The following is a 25,316-nucleotide window of genomic DNA, read 5'->3' on the forward strand; positions in this document are numbered from 1 at the left end:
GGCGGAGTCCAACATGCACCGGGAACAGGTCTGACTTACTGCCGGCAATGCGAACACAGCTCCTGCTCCGGTTATACAGGGACCGGACAGCCCTTAGCAAAGGGCCCCGGACCCCATACTCCCAGAGCACTCCCCACAAAGCGCCCGGGGCACACGGTCGAATGCCTTCTCCAGATCCACAAAGCACATGTGGACTGGTTGGGCAAACTCCCATGAACCCTCGAGCACCCGATGGAGAGTATAGAGCTGGTCCAGTGTTCCACGACCGGGACGAAAACCACTCTGCTCCTCCTGAATCCGAGGTTCGACTATCGGACGAATTCTCCTCTCCAGTACCCTGGAATAGACCTTACCGGGAGGCTGAGAAGTGTGATCCCTCTGTGATTGGAACACACCCTCCGGTCCCCTTCTTATACAGAGGGACCACCACCCCGGTCTGCCAGTCCAGAGGCACTGTCCCAGATCGCCACGCGATGTTGCAGAGACGTGTCAGCCAAGACAGTCCCACAACATCCAGAGACTTAAGATACTCAGGACGGATCTCATCCACCCCCGAAGCCTTGCCACCAAGGAGCTTGCCAACAACCTCAGTGACTTCGGCCAGGGTGATGGATGAGTCCGCCTCCGGTCCCCAGCCTCCGCTTCCTCTTCGGAAGAGGCGTGACAGCGGGATTGAGGAGATCCTCAAAGTATTCCTTCCACCGTCCGACAACATCCCCAGTCGAGGTCAACAGCTCTCCACCCGCACCGTACAAGGTGTTGGTGAAGCACTGCTTCCCCCTCCTGAGCCGTCGGACGGTTTGCCAGAATTTCTTTGAGGCCGACCGATAGTCCTCCTCCATGGCCTCTCCGAACCTCTCCCAGTCCTGAGTTTTTGCCTCTGTGACCGCACGGGCTGCAGCACGCTTAGCCTGCCGGTACCTGTCAGCTGCCTCGGGAGTCCCACGAGCCAACAAGGCCCGATAGGACTCCTTCTTCAGCCTGACGGCATCCCTTACTTCCGGCGCCCACCACCGTGTTGGGGATTGCCGCGCGACAGGCACCAGAAACCTTGCGACCACAGCTACGAGCCGCCGCATCGACAATGGAGGTGGAAAACATGGTCCACTCGGACTCAATGTCCCCAACCTCCCGGGATCTGGGAGAAGCTCTCCCGGAGGTGTGAGTTGTAGACCCTGCTGACAGAGGGCTCCGCCAGACGTTCCCAGCAGACCCTCACGATACGCTTGGGCCTGCCAAGTCTGTCCGGCTTCCTCCCCCGCCAGCGGATCCAACTCACCACCAGGTGGTGATCGGTTGACAGCTCCGCCCCTCTCTTCACCCGAGTGTCCAAGACACGCGGCCGGAGGTCAGATGATACGACAACAAAGTCGATCATCGACCTCCGCCTAGGGTGTCCTGGTGCCACGTGCACTGATGGACACCCTTGTGCTTGAACATGGTGTTAGTTATGGACAAACTGTAACTAGCACAGAAGTCCAACAACTGAACACCGCTCGGGTTCAGATCAGGGGGGCCGTTCCTTCCGATTACCCCTCTCCAGGTGTCACTGTCGTTGCCCACGTGGGCGTTGAAGTCCCCCAGTAGAACAACGGAGTCCCGGGTGGTGCACTGTCTAGTACCCCTCCCAGGGACTCCAAGAAGGCCTGGTACTCTGCACTGCTGTTCGGCCCGTGAGGCCGCCACAACAGTGAGAGACCTGTCCCCACCCGGAGGCGGAGGGACGCGACCCTCTCGTTCACTGGGGTAAACTCCAACACGTGGACGGCTGAGCTGTGGGGCTATGAGCAGGCCCACACCAGCCCGCCGCCTCTCCCCGCCCGGCAACGCCAGAGAAATGGAGCGTCCAGCCCTCTCGAGAGACGGGTTCCAGAGCCCAGGCTGTGCGTGGAGGCGAGGCCGACTATATCTAGCCGGTAACGCTCAACCTCCCGCACAAGCTCAGGCTCCTTCCCCAGCGAAGTGACATTCCATGTCCCTAGAGCCAGTTTCTGTGTCCGGAGATCTGGTCGCCGGCCCCTGCCTTCGACTGCCGCCCAGATCTCTCTGCACCGGCCCCTTACGGATCCTCCTGCGGGTGGTGGGTCCACGGGAGGACGGCCCCACGTCGCTCCTTCGGGCTGTGCCCGGCCGGGCCCCGTGGGGAAAGGCCCGGCCACCACCAGGCGCTCGCCGTCGGGCACCCACCCCAGGCCTGGCTCCAGGGTGGGGCCCGGTAGCGCCAATCCGGGCGACGTAACTGGCCTTGATTTTAAATAATCCATAAGGGTCTTCTGAACCGCTCTTGGTCTGACCCGTCACCCTGGACCTGTTTGCCATGGGTGACCCTACCAGGGGCATACAGCCCCAGGCAACATAGCTCCCTGGGTCATTCGGGTACTCAAACCCCTCCACCACGTTAAGGTGGCGGTTCAAGGAGGGGTGCCATTGTTGCAGGGATAGTATTTTACCAGGAATTTGAAGGCTTGGCCTTACTGAACATTTTTGTTTCTTTTTGGTTGTCTTTTTGGTATTTGTGTATTCAATGTATTGAAATGACCGGATACAGACGTGTATGAGAAGGCCATAAAATATGCCGGTATTCTACAGAGATACCTGTCGCTGGTGAGACAGGAGGAGCATGAAAAAGGTATTAACTTTATCACTACCCTCCAGTGAAAGTAGTGATGCGAGTAGATTGAACCTTGACGTTACACCTGGTGCAGATGAGGACCTGATTCTAGAGGAAGTTTTAAAACACATGCCTTTAAGAAGTAAGAAAAGTGCTGAATACATTTTGGATGCATTGGTCAGGGCAAAAAATGTATATCTTGGACAGATCAGGGAAAAATTTGTTAACAATCAACCAGTGAGAGGTTCACACTTGTATGATTTGGTAAAAAGTGTCACTGCATCACACAATGTTTTAAACAGTTCTAGACCACAGGGGTGGGAAATGTGAAAAACTTTGGCTGGTTTAAATGTACTGCTATCTGCTATCCCAAGCACCCAGGTATGTAGGGCTATTTGAAATATAAAGGTGGCAATGACACAACTAGTTAAATGTGTGTTACAACCCATGACAAATCTGGCAACAGAAAGAAGAGACACCACATCCCCCACGATGTTGTGACAGCTGTTTTTTAAATGAGGTTTAGTCAAACTAAATCCTCTTTTTAACAAGGCCACAGCCATCCTAAATAGATTGCGAAATATACCTCCTAGCCCTTGGCCCTATTGTGTACTTGTCCCAATAAAGCTGGGTAATTCTGTTATGAATTGGCGCTATATAAATAAAATTGAATTGAATTAAATTCTCCACCCGCTTGGTTCATACGGTGAAACATATATTTACCATCATCTTGGGTGTGCGGTGTGTGTGTCATTTTTCAATTCACTCTTAAAAATACTGCCTCACAGGTCTGAAGTGTAGTTTGACAATTACTTTCCCATATGCGAAAGGTAATATATCGGTTTTGGTTGTTTTTTAGCGATATTTCTATATTCTATATGTCAATACCTAATTTAGAGAGTGATGTGTAGTATGGCTTGTCATAAGTCAGAGTGGGCATACGACGAACCTCGACAGATATAGTTATACAGCGGAGGAGTGGCACATAAGAATCTCCAATAAGCTGATAATCAAATATTGTAACTGCCGCTGTGAATGTCGGCAGGCACTGCATAGTCTTTCCTGAAATTATGAGTTGGAAGTTGTGGAAAAAACTAGCCCAGACCAGGGGATATTGAAACTCAATAACCCCCACCTGTATGTTATTATTTATATATTGAAGCATTAAATGTTAAATGGACTGTACTTATATAGCGCCTTTCTAGACTCTACCAAGCCACAGTCACCCCTAACCCATGTAACATAAAAGACGTTCTTTTCCATTGTTGTGACACAGTTATGCCTCGAAAATTGAGTGCATGAGCAGATAGCGTACACCTTTTATTGCACGTCAGCAGTCTTTTTCAGGGAGCCATGTGTTAAATTTCTCGGGCCAACCCAACTATTTCACAAGAACCAACAAGTCCTGATCTTTTTCTGGCAAATATTTGTTCTATTTTGAATGCTTTGTTTTTATTGATAATCACTAATTGTAACTGATTCATAAAATGTGCCTTTCAATGCTTCACCAGCACAATATATACAGGTGGATCTCTGGCTATGCACTACGTTAATGTAAAAAACTCATCTGTTAAGGTTTGATCATAACCTTTTCTGATCACGCCTCAGAGTTTTGATATTCTTACTGTATCCCCCAAACGACATTTCTCATTGTCTGTTTTTACAGCTGCTGGCGGCATCGTTATTGATCTAGCATTGGCATCTGCCTTTTTTCACCTACGTAATATTGCAAAAATCCGGCACATCCTGTCTCAAAATGATGCTGAAAAATTAGTGCATGCATTTGTTACTTCTAGGCTGGACTACTGCAATGCCTTATTATCCGGCTGCCTGAATAAGTCCCTTAAGACTCTCCAGTTGATCCAGAATGCTGTGGCACATGTACTGACAAAAAATCGGAAAAGAGATCATATCTCTCCAATATTAGCTTCTCTGCACTGGCTCCCTGTAAAATTTAGAATAGAATTTAAAATCCTTCTCCTCACCCACAAAGCTCTTAATGGTCTGGCACCATCGTATCTTAAAGATCTCATAACACCATATTATCCGACTAGAACACTGCGCTCCCAGGTTGCAGGGTTACTTGTGGTTCCTAGAGTCTCCGAATGGGAGCCAGAGCCTTCAGTTATCAAGCTCCTCTTCTGTTGAATCAGGTCCCAGTTTGGGTTCAGGAGGCAGACACCATCTCCACATTTAAGAGTAGGCTTAAGACTTTCCTCTTTGATTAAGCTTATAGTTAGGGCTGGCTTGGGTGAGTCCTGAACCATCCCTTAGTTATGCTGCTATAGGCCTAGACTGCCGGCAGACTTCACATGATGCGCCACTTTCCTCTCTCCTTCTCTCCCTCTCCATCTGTATGCATTTTTATCCCATTACTGCATGTTACTAACTCAACATCTTCTCTCTCCCGTAGTTCTGTGCTTTCTCGTTTCTCTCCTTTCTCCTTCTGTCGCTTTCAGCAGGTATTTCTGCCTCCGGAGCTGCAGAGTCTGGATCTGTGGTTGTGGGCCACCTGCTGCCCCCGTGTTCCTACTCGACAACTGCTACTACAGTTGTTGTTATTGGCTCTGTTACTGATGCTGACATTATTCTTCTTATAGCTGTCATTCCTATTGTTACTAATTTATTAATATTAACACAACAATTACTATTCTACTATATTAAACAAACGTGGTCTTTGCATTGTGCCTCCCTAACCCTATCCCCTTCCCCCAAACCCCTCCTCTCTCTCTCTCTCTCTCTCTCTCTCTCTCTCTCTCTAACCTAACACGCCAGCGGCAGATGGCTGCCCACCATTGAGTCTGGTTCTGTCCATGGTTTCTGCCTGTTAAAGGAAGTTTTTTCTTGCCACTGTTGCCAAATGCTTGCTCATGATGGGATTTGTTGGGTCTCGGTAATTAATATTATAAAGAGTACAGTCTGGACCTGCTCTATAGGAAAAGTACAATGACATAACTTCTTTTATGAATTGAATTGTCAGTGGTGTTGGAGAGGAGGATGCTGGCCAAACTACATGCCATCTTGGACAGTGTCTCCCACCCACTCCATCACATGCTGGTCAAACAAAGGAGTACCTTCAGTGAAAGAGACAGTGTAGTCCCTCATTCGTCCAGCGAAAGACTCATCCCCCCAAAATGCACTACAGAGCGCTACAGGAAGTCATTCCTGCCTGTGGCCATCAAACTCTTTAACTTCTCCCTCTAAGTGTCAGTCTATATGAGCCTAAGTCATTAAACTGGACATTGGACCATTAACATCACTGCAATACTTAAAATAATTGCAATATTCTCTGTTTAATACTCCGGTGCAATATACTCTGTTTTCAGTTTAATTTATTGATATTTATTCATACTTCTATTACTGCTGTGCAATATTCACTGTCTCATGATAATCTTAATAAGCTACACTTAACTTGACAGTACATGCACTATTACTTATTACTTATATTATTACATTGTATTATTATACCGTACATACTTCATCAAACCGGTAAATCCACTTTGTACTTTACACTTGTTTTAATTTTATACTTATATCCACTTTGTACTTAATTTATCTTACCTGTATTATAGTGTATTATATTTTGATTTGCTTAGAACTTCTATTCCTGTGTGCACTGACATGATTGAGCTGCTGTAACAATAGAGTTTCCCCTCGTGGATCAATAAAGTATTTCTGATTCTGATAAAAAGCACGATCTAGACCTGCTTTATAGGAAAAGTGCAATGAGATAACTTCTGTTATGAATTGGCGCTATATAATTTATATTGAATTGAAGCGACTGTGGCTTATTGGTCGAGTGGGAAGGTCGGTGGTTCGACCCCGGCTTCCCCCAGCCCACATGTCGAAGTGTCTTTGGGCAAGACACTAAACCACAAAATTGCTCCCTTCAGTGTGTGAGTGTGTGTGAATGATATGTGAATCGGGTGAATATGATTTGTAGTTGAAGTGCTTTGATTAGTCGGAAAAGACTAGAAAGGCACTGTATATGTGCATTTAACATTTAACTTGAAGCCTCTCAGGCAGTCACAGTTGTGGGTTTCACTAGAGCTATATACTGTATAACATCTATGGTTTCAAAGCTACTGTTAGTGTACAGTCAGGGGTCGAGGTGGGGGGGGATCAAGCATTCTTGTGGCTTTGTCAGTGTTAACCATTAAATAAACTGCAAAACAGACTTCATGTCACCTTCAAAGCATAATTCAACCTTTGCACCATGGCTGTAAATATTCCACTGTCATAAAGTTGGGGGACTTGCAAGAGACAGATTAAAAAGGAATGGTCAAAATCAAGCAGCAGAGGCTGAAATATCCAGAGCTGGGTCCTACATAGAGTTGCAAAGTTCTGGGAATATTCCAGGTGGAAACTTTCCATTTTAATTCAATTCAATTAAATTTTATTTATATAGTGCCAATTCATAGCAGAAGTTATGTCATTGCACTTTTCCAGTAGAGCAGGTCTAGACCATACTCTTTATAATATTATTTACAGAGACCCAACAAATCCCTCCATGAGCAAGCACTTGGCGACAGTGCTTGCTCTTAAAACTTCCTTTAAGAGGCAGAAACTTTGGACAGAACCAGACTCAATGGTGGGCAGCCATCTGTCGCTGCCGTATTAGGCTAGGAGAGAGAGAGAGAGGTTTTGGGGGCGTGGGGGAGAGGGAGGCACAATGTAAATACCACCTAGAATTTTTAAAATAATAGAAATGTAATTGTAGTGTTACTATTGATAATAATAGGAATGACAGCTATAGGAAAAATGTCACTATTAGTAACAGAGCCAATAACAACATCTGTAGTAGCAGTTGTCGAGCAGGAACGTGGGGGCAGCAGGTGGCCCACAACCACAGATCCAGTCTCTGCAGCTCCGGAGGTAGAAATACCTGCTGAAAGCGACAGGAGAGAAACGAGAAAGCACAGAACTACGGGAGAGAGAAGATGTAGAGTGCCTTAACATTGTACACCCGGCACGAGCTTTTGGATATTGGTTTGCACATTCCTGGCAGTTTTATTGCGCACAAGGCTGCTAGACCAGACCGCATCCCTGGTCGCGTACTCAAGGCATTTGCAGAGCAGGTTGCTGGGGTCTTTATGGATATTTTCAATCTGTCCCTTGCCCAAGCAGCTGTGCCCGCATGCTTTAAATCCACCTCCATTGTGCCAGTGCCGAAATACTCTAGTCCAACGTGCCTGAACGACTACTGCCCTGTAGCACTCACACCCATTGTTATGAAGTGCTTTGAGCGGCTGGTCCTGGCACACCTAAAGGACTTCCTCCCTTCAACACTGGACCCATACCAGTTTGCCTACAATACTACGGTCATTGGTCTCATCAGCAACAACGATGAGACTGCCTACAGGGAGGAGGTCCAGCACCTGGCCACATGGTGCTCAGACAATAACTTGCTCCTTAACACCTCCAAGACAAAGGAGCTCATCGTGGACTTCAGGAAGGAGAGAGGAGGCACACATAACCCCATCCACATTAATGGGATGGCGGTTGAGCGTGTCTCCAGCTTCAAGTTCCTGGGGACCCATATTTCGGAGAACCTGTCCTGGACCACCAACACCTCCTGCCTGGTCAAGAAGGCTCACCAGCGCCTCTTCTTCCTGAGGACACTGAAGAAGAACCAACTGTCCTCAGCTATCCTGGTGAACTTTTATCGCTGCACAGTAGAGAGCATCCTAACCAACTGTGCCACAGTCTGGTATGGGAACTGCTCTGCTGCAGAGCGCAAGGCACTGGAGCGAGTGGTGAAAACTGTCCAGTGCATCACAGGGACTCCACTTCCAGCCATTGAGGACATCCAGAGGAAACGCTGTCTGCGTCAAGCCCGCAGCATTCTTAAGGACTCCTCTCACCCTGCCCATAGACTGTTTTTTCCCCTGCCTTCCGGCAGGCACCTCATGTGCCTCTGGAAAAGGACCAGCAGACTTAGAAACAGCTTTTTTCCTCAGAGCTGTCTTCCTACTGAACTCTGCCCCCCACTGATTCCACTGTCCCCTCATATACCTTAACTTTAAATGCTGCTATTTTTTTTATTTTTTTATTTTTTTGCCCTACATTTATCACATGTTAATTTGCACTACCGAACTATTTATCTATACATATACTGCATCATTTGCACTCTAGTACTATGTACTGAATACTGCAATAACTCATCTACTGCACTATTTCTGTCCATAATTTGCACTACTTAATTTTCAGAATCAGAAACTCTTTGTTACAGCAGCTCGCCTTTACGTCAGTGCACACAGGAGAAAGTACTAGCAAAAATTATAATACAATACACTACAAAACACTATAAAAACAGGTCAGAAAATAAATTAAGTACCAGGTGGGTATAAGTATAAGATAAAATAAGTGTGAAGTACCAAGTGGGTTTACCGGTTTATGATGATAGTATAATAATACAATGTAATAATTATGTAATAATGTATAATTTTATTGCACTACTGTTCTGCCCAGCCTAATTCATTATTGTACATATCCATCAGTACATTTCTGTTTATAGTAATGCCATCTGTATATAATGTCCATAGTACCACTTGTAAAATATTTTCATAATATTGTCCTATCCTGCATGTATGCACATAATTTATATCCTGCACTTGCTTATTGCACTTCTGGTTAGACCTAAACTGCTTTTCGTTGCCCTGTACTTGCACATGTGTAATGACAATAAAGTTGAATCTAATCTAATCATGGAAGTCTCCCGGCAGTGTAGGCCTATAGCAGGGGAATTTAAGGGGAATTTATGGGACTTCATAGGAATTAACGGGAATACCATAGAAATATAGGGGTTATTTGCTCAGGCTGTATTTACCATGTCAGGTACAGATAGAAACAAACCTTTTACCATATCATAAGCAGACATAATTGTAAACCTTTCTAATACAAATGAAAACATCTGTAGAGTTTAGTTGAGTTGAACTTTAATTAAATGAGTTGACTCATTTAACATATTGAAATTTCACTGGACAACACCACCCCCCTCTCAGGCCTCCATATCTTCTCCATGGACTTCTTCGATGTCAGACTCTGATGCCTCATCGTCACTATCCCAGTTGGTTGAGGATGGCTCTGTGTCAGGCTCAAAGAGCCTCAAGTTTGCCCAGATGGCCACCAGTTTTTCAAATTGTGCATTGGTCAGCCTGTTGCGTGCCTTGGTGCCTTAATTTTATTGAATTCCTGTTTAAAAGGCAGCTGGCAAATTATCTGTACAAGTGATAGAAGACTGCACTTCTGAATGCAGTGCATGGTTACAATTCAATTACATGGGCATACTTTTAACCAGAACATGCCATACGACGTAGTTTTGCTTTTTTATTGGTATTTCCCCCCCAAATAAGTTCACTATTAAAAGTACGACCCTTTGCAACCCTAGTCCTACACTTCCAACAACAGCCACGTCTTTCAAACTCCATATCACCAGTGTATAATGCAGGCTTTTTGTTAAAGATTTGAATCGTCAAGCCAAATTTGAGATGACATTCAGGGATTATTTTCTCAGACTTGACAAAGCTCCTCCAGAGCCACCAAAGAAATTATTCAACTGTTTTCACAGGTTTAGTAGTACCTCTAATGACAAGTAAGATGATATTCATGTGAAAAGTCAGTGGAGTGCCCCCTTAACATTGTAAAATTCTTTATAGTAATTTGGGAAAGGACATTAGGCCGGTCTAGAAGGAACAGAGGTATCTAGATGGAACAAGAAAGCAAGTTTAACTTTCACAAATTGCTAGTGGCTAAGTGATGTAAAAACTAAGAGTAGGGCTGGGTATCAGCCTCAGCACTTTTTGAGGCACAGACCAAAATGTGTCCACAACATCGAGTCTCAAGAACTGTCTCCAAAGTTGGCATTGAAAGCTACTTTTTTGATGTGTCCAGTACAGTCTAAAACTCAAAGATATTCAGTTTACAATGACATAAAACAGACATAGGCAATCCTCACATTGGAGAAACTGGAACTGGACATTTTTGCTTGATAAATGACCTCAACAATTTATTTGTTATCACATGTTGGTAATTAATATTCAGACTTAGTCATTAATCAATTAATCATTCAGTACTGAGCTTGTTATCATGCGTTTGGTGGTGTGTATGAGTGCGTGCATGTGTGTATCTGTCCACAGCTAATCTCGGACCCATCAGCCTAATATTTTTTGTGAAAATGTATGGACCTCTCGTGGTTTCACCATTTTACATTATGCGTTACGACATAGCAAAAGGTGTTTCCGGCAGTTGGCTATGCTTTTCTAGTCTGTTGCAGGCCACCATTTGGCCTTTGTCGTGCCTCAAAAACTGCCATCCATAAAAAAGTTTGGTCTCATCTTGAATCAGATCATCTGTAGATTAATTCCATACCCGATATTTTATGATCCACTATAATCCACTAAAGTTAGGCACGATACAAGATGAATAAATCCCTGTTTTTGTTATCTTCGCCACCATCTTGACTGTCCAGGAGGGACAGTTGAGTGAGATTCAACTCTTCTTTGTTTGGAAGGGGAGAGGAAGGTAGGGGTTTATTTTGTGTGGTATGTTACAACGAAATGTTCTAAATAAATAACAAAATGTTCTAAATAATAACACTGTTTAAATTCAGAAGTTTGGACTTCACAATCACAACATGGGCTCAGGAATACTTCCAGAAAACATTGTCGGTGAACACAATCCACCGTGCCATTTGCCGTTGCTGGCTAAAACTCTATAGGTCAAAAAAGAAGCCATATCTAAACATGATCCAGAAGCGCAGGCGTTTTCTCTGGGCCAAGGCACATTTAAAATGGACAATTTGTACAGTGTCACAACTTTTTTGGAATCGGGTGTGTACACTACACTACACCAAACTATATAAAGAAACTTTCTCCCCTTCATTCCACTAGTCTCAAGCATACAGGCTGGATACACAGCTCTGCTGCTCTCCCTGTTCCCCTAGACACACCTGGTGGAGATATGCACTCTACTGAGTGCACTCTTCTAGTTTACTTATATGACACTGATTGATTGAGCAGCTTGGTGTTTTGTTAAATGGGAGAAAAAAGGCTTACAACATGTCTAACTTAGGTATCAAAAATCATTTTGGCACAGATATAAAAAATGTTCAAAAGATACCCAGCCCTAAGTAAGAACAGAAATCTATTGTAGAGGTCTATTCTAAAACATCTAAAAGGCATCAAATAAAAGGAACTCAAAAACAAGTTTAATGTGTGCTCTCCTTCCGGCTGTGTTTTGGTTGATCTGCAGTTTGTCTTAAACTTTGAAACTTATTTTGAAATCTTAAGCAGCTACGGCAGCTGCATGGCAACAGAATGTGCCATTAGCTTATACCTTTCAAATAGTAATTTTTGCCCCTTCTCTGTCCCTGTCCCTCACCTCCAACCCTCCACTTTATCTATTTTTCTCTCCACCTTTCCCTTTACTCTTTTCTTTACTGCCCTTCCACCCACCTACATTGCTCACTTATACTTTCCTAGTGTCTTGTCTTAATGTCATCCTGGTGATGTTTGCTTCCCTTTTTAATTCTGGTCCCCTCACCTCTTCACCTCCTTCCCTCTGTCATTCCTCACTGGTTGCAGTCCAAGTTCAGGCCGTCCCCTCCACCAGCACTCCACTGCTTCTCTTTCCGCCCAGACCACCGACCCTCAGGCCCAGGCCCAGCCTCTCCCTGCCACCTCCCTCAGCCTCCTGTTTCCACAGTCCATTCTGCAGGCAGCCAAGCATTTGGGCCTGCAGGCATCACAGCGCGTCCTGCAGACGGTCAGCCAGAAATACAGGTCTGAGTTATATTTCACAGCATTCAATGAGCCCCTCACTATATCCCAAAAAAAAAAAAAAACGATGTGTTTTGTTGCCAAATTGTCACACTTTGAGTTCAAAAAGACTGTTCATTAGATGGCATGATCTAAGTACAGGATAGTTCCAGGTATTTAAAAAAACACAACTCATGACCTAAAACTACATGCACCACTACTTTATGATCCTCTCTGGAAAGGTGGCTTATAAACACACTTATTTGCTCACTGTATTAACACTTTCCATGTATCCACAGTTCTTAAGTTTTCAATGTTTGGTCCAGTCAAAAGAAAACAGTGTAGACCTATCACAAACTAAAATGAATGGCTACAATCCTGCGGCACACAGTAACTCTTAGCCTCATGCTTTTCTTTGGCTAACATCTCTCTCTTCTGGCCACCTACAACAATTTTTCCCTTGGAAATTTGGCAAGAATCCACAGACAAAGCTTTCGCCCCTAATGTGGATTTAAAGTAATATTTCTTGTATTGGGAGATATTTGCAGCTGATTGATTACTTACTCAAAAGTCTGTAAATAATCTTCTCATGTGGAAAAAGACAACATGCACCAGTTTTGCTTTAACTTGTAATGTGTTCCATGTGGCTCAGTGGTATCAACAGATGTTTTTAAGGGCTGAATTCTGTGACCCTGCGTCCTATTTTAACCAATGTCTGCTTCCAGGACTGATGAATTTTTTGTTGCTACCAATATCTTTAATGTATTGCTCTCATTATGTGCTTCATTATCTGCTTTGCTCTCAGCTAATATTGCCTCTTGCTAGCTGCTAAAATCTATGCATTGTCCTAGCTGGTTACCTGTCATGTTGTTGGAGGTCCAGGGCAGACTGTAGTTTCTCTTTCCGTTCTATTGGAGTAACGATTTAGGAATCAAGAGAAGCCGCCACCAGCAAGAGTTATGACCGAGGTGCCTTCTGCAGCACATGTGGAGCACAGCAAGAAAAGGTGACTGAAAGGAAAAGTGTATGTTTATGTGCCAAAACTACCCTCATGTTTGTGCCGTAATGTACTGTTGAGCAAATTTTTCCTCTAAGTTTTGAAGTAATCTCTGCAGTGCAGCTTTAACGTCTGCTGGGCGTTTTTGGTGCAGTCTGGAATCTCATGGTCCCACATGAGTGCATCACTGCAGAAAGTTTCTGTCTTGTGATAACTAGTTTAAACCTTCACAAGTGCGTCCACTTGTAACATCAGGACAAAAACAAAATTGTGAAGCAACACCCTGGTAGACAGCAAAGATGAGTGATTTATTAAAGCCGTATTAATGGTTCAGAATGGATGTTTAGGCCATGCTCAGGCTGACATTAGCACTATGTGAAAAAACACAGCCATTTCAGTGTAACCAACACAGAGGACTCAGGAAAAAAAATATTAATAATAATATTAACACCGCACACCTTTTGCTGCAATACAATGCAACATCATCAGGCAATGCACTGTGTTGTCCAGTCAAATATGTGTAAGCACACATTTCTGGTAGATTCCAGGATAATTCAAGGGAATTTGGTAAAAGCTGTGTTCAGGCCACAAAACCTTTTCAGTAAAACCATTTCAAATACGTTAACTAATACACCTGGGGCCTCATTTATCAAAGCATACATGGCATGTCAGATCACAGACAACGAGGTTAAGATACTGTGCCATTAAAAAAAGATCCTTTTGCATCTCGGGAGCAGGTGTGTGGGAAAAGTATAAAATAAGTGTGAAGTACAAAGTGGGTTTACCGGTTGATGATAATAATACGGTACAAAGTAATAGTGCATGAACTGTCAAGTTAAGTTTAGCTATTAAGAGACAGCAGTAATAGAAGTATGAATAAATATCAAGATCAATAAATCGGGAATTTTAAACTGAAAAGAGAATATTGCACAGGAGTATTAACACAGAATATTGCACAATTATTATTAAGTATGGCAGAGATGTAATGAATGTCCAGTTTAATGACTGAGGGTAATATAGACTGACACTTAGAGAGTTTGATGGCCACAGGCAGGAATGACTTCCTGTGGCGCTGTGTGGTGCTCCTGTGGTTCTGCTGAAGATACTCCTTTGTTTGACCAGCACGTCATGGAGCGGGTGGGAGACACTGTCCAAGATGGCATGTAGTTTGGCCAGCATCCTCTTCTCTGACACCGCCGCCAGAGAGTCCAGCTCCACCCCACAATGTGTACGGATCAGTTTGTTGAGTCTGTTAGCGTCCGCTACCCTCAACCTGCTGCCCCAGCATGCAACAGCATACAGGATAGCACTGGCCACCACAGACTCATAAAACATCTTCAGCATTGTCCAGCAGATGTTGAAGGACCTCAGCCTCCTCAGAAAATAGAGGCTGGATTGGATTCTGTGTGTAGAAATGAGCATGTACATGGTTTAAGCACAAAACTACATAGGCATAAATGAGGCCCCTGGTCTAATGATTTAACAGCAATCAGACTACTGTTTGAATCACAGGCCCTTGTTTGAGCTCCACCTTCATGAGGTGTTACATTGGTTTAGAAGCTAAAACTCAGTTTACCGTCTGATCTAAAGTCATTGACTTTGTGACCTGGCAACCACTGAAATGGTGCCTGCCTCACATTCCTCTACCAGTTTGTTTACTAGTTGAAGTTCACATTTTTTTTCAAGTCTATTTTAATACAATACTGGCATGCCTATGCCATTGAAAGAATTTTTTGGTTGCTGTAATTGTTCCACCTGTCCAAACTACTACAAAGACATCCCTTCCTAAAGCGATTCCAATGTTAAAATCCACAGACCTTGTTCCTGTGTAAAAAAAGTTAAGCTGTAGCAAATATGAAGCTTCTTAATTAGATAAACAGTCTTTTGAGTGTGAAATTACCTCTTTTTGCATCAGTGGAAAGTGTTTCTACGCTGGGCTACAGCAGAAAAACAGTAACACAGAGACTTTTGCACTAAAAAGACTAACTTTGGAACATATCCACTTGATTTGTCTAACTCAGACTTCTGAAGCGTCATATTTGTTTCAGCTGAACATTGAAATGCATTTTTACATAGAAAGAGGACTGGATTTTGCCTCCCATCACTTATATTGAAATTAGGCTTGGGATATTTCAAGGTATTACGGTATACCAGGGTATTTAGAAATCACAAAGGTATGATTTTCAATACCGTCAAAAAAGCAGACGCTCCTCTTTCTATTAAACTGATACAGAGATGCTGTATTGAGGTTAGGGTTGGGCGATATGTTAAAATGTTCCAACCAGCCAGCTGGGAGATGTGTGCAAGTGGCGAGTTCGCTATGTTACACAAGCTCTCTTAGCTTTCAGAATCAGAATCAGAAATACTTTATTGATCCCCGTAGGGAAACTCTTTGTTACAGCAGCTCGTCTTTACGTCAGTGCACACAGGAAGAAAGTACTAGAAAAAATAAACACTATAAACAGGTCAGAAATAAATTAAGTATCCTGTCGGTATAAGTATAAGATAAACTAAGTGTCAAGTACCAAGTGGGTTTACTGGTTGGTGATGAAAGTACAGTCTAAAATACAATGTAACTCCTTATGTAATAAATAATATTAATAAGCGGAGGTGCATGTACTGTCGAAGAGTAATTGAGGTATATAGTATCAGTAGCAATAAATAAGAAAAAACTAACAGGGGGAAAACTAATATTGCACGGAGGTATTACACAGAATATTGCACAATTTATTAATTATGGCGGAGATGTAATGCTCAATGTCCAGTTTAGTGACCTAGGGTCAAACAGACTAATCCTTAGAGGGAGGAGTTTAATAGTTTGATGGCCACAGGCAGGAATGACTTCCTGTGGCGCTCTGTGGTGCTTTTTGGTGGGATGAGTCTTCCGCTGAAGGTGCTCCTTTGTTTGACCAGCACGTCATGGAGCGGGTGGGAGACACTGTCCAAGATGGCGTGTAGTTTGGCCAACATCCTCCTCTCTGACACCACCGCCAGAGAGTCCAGCTCCACCCCCACAATGTCACTGGCCTTACGGATCAGTTTATTGAGTCTGTTGGCGTCCGCTACCTTTAGCCTGCTGCCCCAGCATGCAACAGCATACAGGATAGCACTGGCCACCACAGACTCATAGAACATCTTCAGCATCGTCCGGCAGATGTTGAAGGACCTCAGCCTCCTCAGAAAATAGAGGCGGCTCTGGCCCTTCCTATAAACAGCCTGAGTGTTCTTGGTCCAGTCCAGTTTGTCATCTAAGTGTACTCCCAGGTACTTGTAGTCCTCCACAATGTCCACACTGACCCCCTGGATGGAAACCGGGGTCACTGGTGCCTTGGCCCTCCGTAGATCTACAACCAGCTCCTTTGACTTTGTTTCATGGTGCGAGCAGAACCATCTGCAGCTCAATGCGACAAAGTTACCCACCACAGCCCTTTACTCCGTCTCATCACCACCGCTGATACATCCCACCACAGCAGAGTCATCAGAAAACTTCTGAAGGTGGCAGGACTCTGTGTGGTAGCTGAAGTCTGTGGTGTAGATGGTGAGCCTGAGTTCGCTATGTTACACAAGCTCTCTTAGCTTTACTAGTCTAACAAAAAACACCTACACCTGTTACACCTATTTTCCTTATTAAACAGAAAAATACAACCATGCACCTGCTGAATTCAAGTTTCTCACCCAACTAAGAGAGCTTGCATTGTTAACGCATTGTAAAACACACTTGATTCAAACTCGACAGAAACAAAATAAAACTCACCAAAACTGTAGTGGGTAGTCTTTCCACTGTTTCGACAATCACTAGCTCTGGTTTGGTCAAAATAAACCTTTAATTCACAGAGTTAGATGTGAAAAATATTCTGGTTTTCCCTCTTGCCTCTCTGTGCCGGTACCGGCCTCTTTGTGCTGCTGGGTTAGCTCGCTTAATGAGTTGTTGCTGAGCAGCGGCTCTCACTCACTCTTCAGAGGCAGACCATTAAATTAGCAAAATAAAATGACAAAAATTGCCCAAAAAAACAACGATTGCCGCATCACATCGCCAAAATGCATCTCATTTCCAAAATGGAAACATGTTTTTATGTAATGAAATATTCTGCTTCAGTCCATAGTTTTTGACTGCAGTGAAAATGTTGTTTTTGAAAGGCTAAATGCCAACAACTGTTTGCTGTCCCGCTTGTCGCACACAAAGGGAGGCAAGAACCTGTGTTAACGGGCCAGTCTAGCACCAATCTAACAGCACCATAACTGACAAGTTATATTCATTAAAGAAAGTTGATTTAATGAAAAAAGACTCAAAACTCATGTAATCCGATGACAATTACAGGCCTCTCTCATCTTTTTAAGTGGGAGAACTTGCACAATTGGTGGCTGACTAAATACTTTTTTGCCCCACTGTACCGTATACCCCGGTGAAATGTCAGGAAGGAATGAAAAAATACCGCCCAAGTCTAATTGAAATTGCTTTAAGAGGGAATCTGTTTGTGGTTCTGTCCACACGGACAGGAGAAACAATTACAGCAAACAAAACGTACAATTTAAAATGTACGTGTGAGTGTTGTTTTAAGACATACTTGAAATAATGTGAACCTATCCTTTAAGTGGACTGGGTTCCAGTTCTGACCGCTGCTGTTCGTTGTCAGAATGGTGTTGAGCCCTCACCACGTGTGGGGAACAAAAGACAGGGGTCTAGTTGTTTCCCATTCAGGCCCCCTTGACCAACAAAGGCCAAACGTGGTCACGTCTGCTGCCCTCCTTGCATCCCCCTCACACACACACACGTGTTTGATTGTTGCATGCTTATTGTGTTTAGATTAGACGATAGGGGCTGTTGGCTAAAGTTATTAATCAGCGCTAAGGTTAAATAAACTCTACTGTACCTTTTTAAAGAGCAGCTGCCTGTGGTTATTGTGTGTATGTAACAGCTGCTTGTGACGGTCAGTACTCGGATTCACCCTCCACTGTCCACCCTTATTAATGTAAGATAGTACTTTAAATATCAGCATTTTTAGGTGGACAGCCTAAAAACAGTTTTTCACGTTTGGTTATTATGGCAGAGCCTGTATGGCCGCAAGTTTCTCTATTTTTCTGTTTCTCTCTTACTTCGTCTCTGTTTTTCTCTCTTCCTGTCTTTGTTCAGGGCAATGGAGAACTGGAGCCCACAAGAAGAGGGAGGAGCTGCAGTTGAGTTCATCATCCTCAGGAGACAGGTAGGCAGTGAGAAACCCTGTGTGCCTCTCTGTCTGTCTCCATCTTATTTCTTTGCCTTGTTTCTTCATTGTCACTTGTCCCGTCTCTTTCTCCCTCTCTGTCTGTCTAACTGTGTAGGTGATGAAAATGAGTCGCCGGCTGGCAGCACTTGAGAGGCACAACACTGAGCGGAGGAATACCGAAGTCGTCCTGTTCTCGCTGCTTTTCTCCGCCTGCCTGCTCAACGTCTGGCTGTGGATCCGCAGATAACACACACTCACTGACATACACACATATACATGTACACACATTTGTTTGACTAAACTTGTAAGGACCCACATTCATTTCCTCAAGGAAATTTGATTGATATTCTAGATTGCTAAAACCTTTTCTGAACAACTGCTGAAATTCAACCATAAACATCAGACTTTTTGTTTGTCACTCAGAATCAAAGATCAAGGGCCTCTTTATACATCCGACAGACGATAATCATACAGGGAGAAATTAATTGTAGAAGTGGTACAGAGACCAATTTACAGTAACAGGAAATAGACCAGAATGCAATGCAGCTAAAAGTTAAAAATATCACTTTACTTTTGGCACAATCTCTCTGCCATGATTGTGCTGAAGATTTTCTAACAAATGTCTTGAGTAATTCACCCTCCACAACAGCAGGTGGAGCTATGCGTCAATTTAAACTCGCCGGGAGGTTGAGCAGAGCAGATTGAACAGCCACTGTGGTGGGGAGGATTACAGTGTTCTGTCTAGCTGTCCGAGACATGAGCGCTGCAGTACCTGCAGATAATATTTGGAGACTGCCGTGTTTAATTTTTGTCTGCAGTGCACATTTGATTGAAGACAAACCCTCATACAAGAGCTTCATCTCAACCAGAGTTTAAATATTAGTCATGTCAGTCACTGGCTGAGTTTGGATATTTATTTGTTATTTGTTAAATCTGTGTCATTATTGCTGAATGTTTATTTAATAAAAGTAGATTATATATTTAAATTCAGTGCTTCTTGGGTTTTTTTGTTTTTGGGGTCGTTTTTTTGGATGGTTTGCATGAGCCTTGATCCAAACACAAAATCTGATTTCAGTGCAGACAGGACTGAATGTTTCCAGCAGGTAGTTCTCCTGGGCAGGTTTGTTCTCACGGTATAAGTCACTGAAAGAAAGCTGTGAAGGTTGACAGGGCAGCCTGATCATTAAAGGTGAGACACAGGAAGTCCACTTCTGTTGCGGAGGCACACAAATTGTGTTTTTTGGGGGGGGGGCAAATTCCTTCCTTTTGTTTTGCAAATACATTAGTCACTATATTACACATACTGTAGGGATACAGTATGTGTAATATAGTGACTAATGTGCACTGAGCAGTAAGTGGGTCCATGTTGATGTAACTAAACACTAGGAACAACCTTAAAGTCTCAGTATTCATTTATTTAACAAAATAATTAAATTAATACTAACTTATGAAACACATTTGGAGACTGATTTTTGGAGGAGCTTGTCAGAAAAAGTATACAGAAAGAAAACTAAATGTCTTCATACCATAATATAAGAAACTATATGAGATGAATGTTGTAAAAGAACAGATCATTAATCAGAAAATTGCTTTTACGTGAACTGTGATTGTACAGCAATGACAAAATTGCATACAGGGCAATACAAATATAATACATTGACATTTTTACAGCTGGTAAACATTGCAGACTGCTCTGACTTGATATTTTCAGCATGAGCTTAAGTTGGAGTAATCAGTCCTCTTGAGGAAACTGCACAACAGTTTGAATTGAGCTTTTCTTTGCCAGGCATTTGCCTAGTAAAGACAAAGTACAGACTAAAGACAGAGTAAAGACTCAACTGAAAATTTTGTCCACAAAATATTGTCATCTATATATCGTGGCAGGTGTAGAGGCACTTGTAACATGATGGGACTCTTTTTTTTTTTAACTGCATAGGTTGTAGGAGTGAAGAAAATGGCTTCAAAGTGTTATTTCCTTACACAAAAAGCAGTGTGTGCATGGTGGACTGTAAGCTGGGATGCTTTTGTGTGGGCCGGAGGCAGGACCGAGGCCTGTGGTGAGCTCTCAGGTGGGATGATGAAAGCACATCTCTGTTACAAAAAGTTTCTGTCCAAACTTTTCAGATGGTCATCAGCACTGTACAATAAATGAGCGCTTCTGATTAAATAAAAGACATTTTAAAACAGACAGTGTGGGGGTGTGCCTACTTGTTAATGCTACCCTCATGCTAACAGTGCATATTGCTTTTAATGATGAATGCAGAAATGCCAAATATCCACTGGTTCCAACTTCTGAAAAGTGAATATATGCTTGTTTTATTAGTCCTCTCAAACTAGATACCTACAGTACTGTAGGTCTGATCAGAACCATAGATATTTCCCAGCTCATTCTGTGATGTTTCTCAGACCCTACACTGTAGTTGCAAGACTAGATTTTTATATCAAATGACATATAACTCAATTAATGCCAACTGTACATCCTTTCAGTATTTGGCATTTCATCTTCTGCAACCAACCGAGAAAAGACAATCTCTGATATTTTCAGGAGGAGCCTTTCAGACGAGAACATCTCAAAATACAGTCACATGAGAACATTCTGTGAAATGTGTGTTTTAAGGCTGGGAATGCCAGCAACAGAAATGTAAATTACTTCTTGCTGCTTATGCAGCTATATTTTTGTGCTTGTTTTTAGTCGAAGGGAATGGTTCATGAAACCTAACCAAAATTCACTATGGTCAATCTGAAGATAAAGCAGCTTTTGAAAGGTTGCAGTCTACCCTCAGCAACCTGCAGGGATCCCACCTGAGGCCTTACAGGGTCCATTGTCTTCAAGACTTCAGCTGAGCCCACCAACACACATAACAACGCTAAGATAGATATTTTACAGTACCAGCATAAAGGACACTTAATAATGTGCTGGTGATGGCAAAAATTTGTGCTTTTTGCATTCAGTTCCGTAACGCTTTCACACAACCATGAATAACACGTCAGAACCAGTAACAGACCTTACATTGACCAGGAACCTTTTTTTTTTTTTAGGGATACACCAGTACTAATAAGGGTTTGGATACCAGAACAACAGTTGACTAAAATGTGCCTGCAGCTATAAACATGTTTCAGTCAAAATCTGAGTCCTGCATGTTCTGTGACAGGAAGCAAAGCAAAGCAGCTTGACTTTCAAATTATTTCACACACACTGATTGTAGATTTCTGTAGTGGAGAAAAATAACAGCATTCATTTTGACTGATGAGGTTAAATAGTAGTGAAGTCCTTATTCCTCGCTAAAATGGCAGTTACAACATTCCAGAGCATTCCTAATTTAGTTCTTCTGATGAAACACAGTCCTTCACTGAAATAATCCTACTGACCCCCTGCAATTACATTGGTTAGCTGACCATTCTTAGCTTCTTTGGTCCAACATTTTTGGTTTTCAGTGGACTTCTTAAATCTAACTATTTTAACCTCACTGGAAATCTAATATTTAACCACATAAGTCAAAAAAATATTTGAATTCACAAAGGCTCAGCTATTCTTGACTTTGTGGCTTGATTTAAAAGTGGAGTTTTTTGTACTGCTGCTACAGCCTGGAACAAGTTGAACCAGCAACACCTGTCACCACCATAAAAATCATTTAGGTAGATTATGTACACTCCATTAAACAATATGATTACATTTCTGGAAAAGCGTGACATGCCAATATCTTGAAATTATTAGACTCTCCTAATTTTAGCATTTTGAACATTTTATGCCTTTTTAAGATGGAACTTTTCTTGAGTTTACACAAGGATTTTGTTTACAGGTATTAGTTACCTTTGGTCAAAAGCAAGAGATGTCGAGCTTAGAGGGTACTTCTGTAATCCAATTGAAAACATTCACAGTCAATACCCATAGTCAATAATAAAGTAATGCAAAATTGCCCTAGCCTGGTAACTTACCAGAATAATATTTAATAGGACGATGGAAGAGCAGACTTAATTGATTGTTACATAAGTTTCATGTTCACATCCAAACCAACGACCCTTTGAAGCTGGCGTTATTTCAAATCAAACCTCAAGTTGGTCAAATGGTGTCTGAAAATACTTTTCATGGTTTGTTTTGATCTACTAACAAGTCAGATGGATAGTAGGTACAGTAACAAGTGCCTGAAAATTTAAATATTCACAATACAGTGATAAGTGAATTTTGTGACTAAAATACTAAAAGATAAATGAAGAACACGATGGATCTTGTTCTTCAAGCATGGGAAGTGAAATGCTGAATGAATGACGAAGTGTACTAGTCCTGGGATGTTTCATAAAGAACTTGTGAGGACTGTGCGTATTTACTGAACCATGTAGCACTTTGACTTCAGGTGGCAAGAAAAAAAGTTTGCTAGCCTGATTATGTTTGAAACTGTTGAACGATAACACTTTAGTGTAGTTCATCCAAGTATATTTTCAAATGCATCTCTAACAGTGGATCCATCTTCTCATTGGCAACATATGTTAATATTCCTGTCAGAGTTTCCAGCTTGGTGCACGGGGAGGAGGCATAGAAGAAGAAGAGCAGGTTTTATACTGCAGTATTACAAAACCAGTTAGGGTTAGGTCAACTGATTAACAAAAAAGGGAAAGCTCACCAGATTGAGTTATTTTACTCAGGGAGCTTTGCCTGCCTGAAGTCAATGTGCCACAAAGGTCGCCAACACTATATGTCCAAAAATCTGCTACCATGTAATGGTTGTGCCAGTACCAAACAGGGCTATTGAGATGCAAGTTACTTTGCACCAACCATGGAGCAAAACAATTCTGCTGTCAAAAAGGCAACATCCCAACTCACTAATTCAATAGCTCTGGAAATGTAACACAGCTGAATGGCTCAGCTCTCAGATCCCTCCACAGCACACAGTTACACAGGCCATTACAGTACATACACAATGTATATACCCTATTTACACAGTTAAGAATGTTTATAGTTTACATCATTTCTGATTACCCAAGTGCTGTGTCTAAGCATTGCACATAAATACAACACCTAATATCAGACGTCTTTAAAGTCATATATCCAAAAAATACTCCTAAAAAAAATAAGTAGTGCAATAAATGCAACAAAAAGGTAGCCAATACATTTGGTCCAATGGAGCTAATGAGTCTCAAGCAACACAACAGGAGACAGATTTCTATCACGTGTCCAAGTAACAAGCTGTTTCCTCTTACAGCTAAATCCTTGTAGCACAGCCAGTTTTTTCATCATTAATCATTTGCTTGCATGTTGAAAAATAAAAAAAATGCTTCGCAAATGTTCCCAAATGTGCTGATATGCCATTAGTGCTTCAGTTAGTAATGTGGTCACCAACCACCGTCTGTACACACACCAACAATGACACTAAACCCCCCAGGTCAAAAAGTAGTGCATTTAAACAAAACCGTGACAAAAAAAATCCTTCACCTTAAATGGAAAAGTTAAAAATACGTGCGTGTGTGCAGATGTGTATGCTCTTTGTTGAATTTTAACAGGAAGATTTTGGCTTTCAGCTGTGCCCACTACTTTTTGTTTTTTCTTATCTCATTAATGTTAGCGCTGTATTTTATAAGCATACATCATGACTGAATTAAAAAGAAAAAAAAGAGGTTTTGTCTAACCTCTCGAGCTCGTTAACTTCCATTCAACTTCAAACATCAGTCGCCAAAGTTAAATTCGTCACCATCACTATGAACGAGAAAGCGCCAAAGGCATCTTACAAAGTTGCATTAGAAAAATAAATATTGGGCAATGAACTTTTACATTTTTACATTCCAGTCACCACTTCATATTATCATACACATTTAGGAAAATAGCAAACACTGAGATGAGACAGGAAGGGGCGTCACACTTCTGCTTTTTGCTTCGGATTTATGGGTTTTCCTAAAATGACGATAAACAGTGATTCAATGAAGGAATGAAGGAAATGTGTAAAAACTCCAGTCAGGCTGGAAGTGTTTGAATGAATGCACATGTAAACATAAGAGTATGAAAATGTCTCTTGGTATGGGTCAGTCAAACACAGACAGAGCTGCAGGTTTGGAGGATGAGCTGGGATGATTGACATGTCACTGTGTTTGTCTGATGGAGCTGCCATCCAATCATTTGTTTGGATGATGTTTTTTTCCCCAGAGGTCATGGGTTCAGATGAGGATCTCCACCATGTCGTTGTCCACTTCCTGTTGGGTGGGCGGGGCTGGAGGAAGGGCCTGTTGCTGTGGGTGGGACTGGACGGGGAGCCTCCGCTCCAGGGTGCTGCTGTGAAACACTGGCACATCTACACAGAGATGACAAAGAACATTGAAAAATTATGCATTTCTGATGATCCAGTCTGTCTTTTTTGTAAAACCTCGAATCCTGTAGGTAAACCTGTATATGTTATACAGCACAGTAAAAAAATAAATAAATCATGTCTGAAATCATTTACTATATACTGCACTACACTTACTGTCCGCCATTTTATCTGAGTGTAACATCTATGCTCTACATAGAGCCTCAAACATTCATACAATGTAAGAAAAAATGCAGTTCCCATGTGATGTACACTACTTTCTGCTGGCAATCCCACAATGCAATGATGGGAAATAGATGGGAAAATTACTGATGTGCGACTCTACAATGATGATCCAAGATGATGAAGTGTCCGAAATCACATTTTACTGCTCACTATAGAGTAAACTACTGAGTGTCTGTTATACAGGAGGTAGTGAATGAGTGAACAAGGAAGTGAGTTGACAACCAAGGA

The 25,316-nt window shown here is 42.5% G+C and overlaps 2 protein-coding genes across 11 annotated transcripts in view; one reads left to right on the forward strand and one right to left on the reverse strand.

Annotated features, from left to right (window-relative positions):
• The window catches only part of LOC122888250 (mitochondrial fission factor), a 38,270-nt gene extending 18,714 nt beyond the window's left edge, over window positions 1-19,556 (forward strand). For 5 of the 7 annotated variants that reach the window (XM_044222456.1, XM_044222457.1, XM_044222454.1 and 2 more), the window contains exons 5-8: window positions 12,196-12,393; window positions 13,298-13,375; window positions 18,498-18,567; window positions 18,686-19,556. In XM_044222456.1, the coding sequence (XP_044078391.1) occupies window positions 12,196-12,393; window positions 13,298-13,375; window positions 18,498-18,567; window positions 18,686-18,817 (478 nt within the window). In that variant the 3' untranslated portion in view covers window positions 18,818-19,556. The remainder of the gene's footprint in view (window positions 1-12,195; window positions 12,394-13,297; window positions 13,376-18,497; window positions 18,568-18,685) is intronic. The other 2 variants (XM_044222455.1, XM_044222461.1) reach the window with 2 other exon arrangements.
• Window positions 19,557-19,964: 408 nt separating this feature from the next.
• The window catches only part of amot (angiomotin), a 78,995-nt gene continuing 73,643 nt past the window's right edge, over window positions 19,965-25,316 (reverse strand). For all 4 annotated transcript variants that reach the window (XM_044222425.1, XM_044222423.1, XM_044222426.1 and 1 more), the window contains one exon: window positions 19,965-24,848. In XM_044222425.1, the coding sequence (XP_044078360.1) occupies window positions 24,715-24,848 (134 nt within the window). In that variant the 3' untranslated portion in view covers window positions 19,965-24,714. The remainder of the gene's footprint in view (window positions 24,849-25,316) is intronic.

The sequence above is a fragment of the Siniperca chuatsi genome, linkage group LG14 (genome assembly GCF_020085105.1).
Source record: "Siniperca chuatsi isolate FFG_IHB_CAS linkage group LG14, ASM2008510v1, whole genome shotgun sequence".
NCBI classification, from domain to species: Eukaryota; Metazoa; Chordata; class Actinopteri; order Centrarchiformes; family Sinipercidae; genus Siniperca; species Siniperca chuatsi.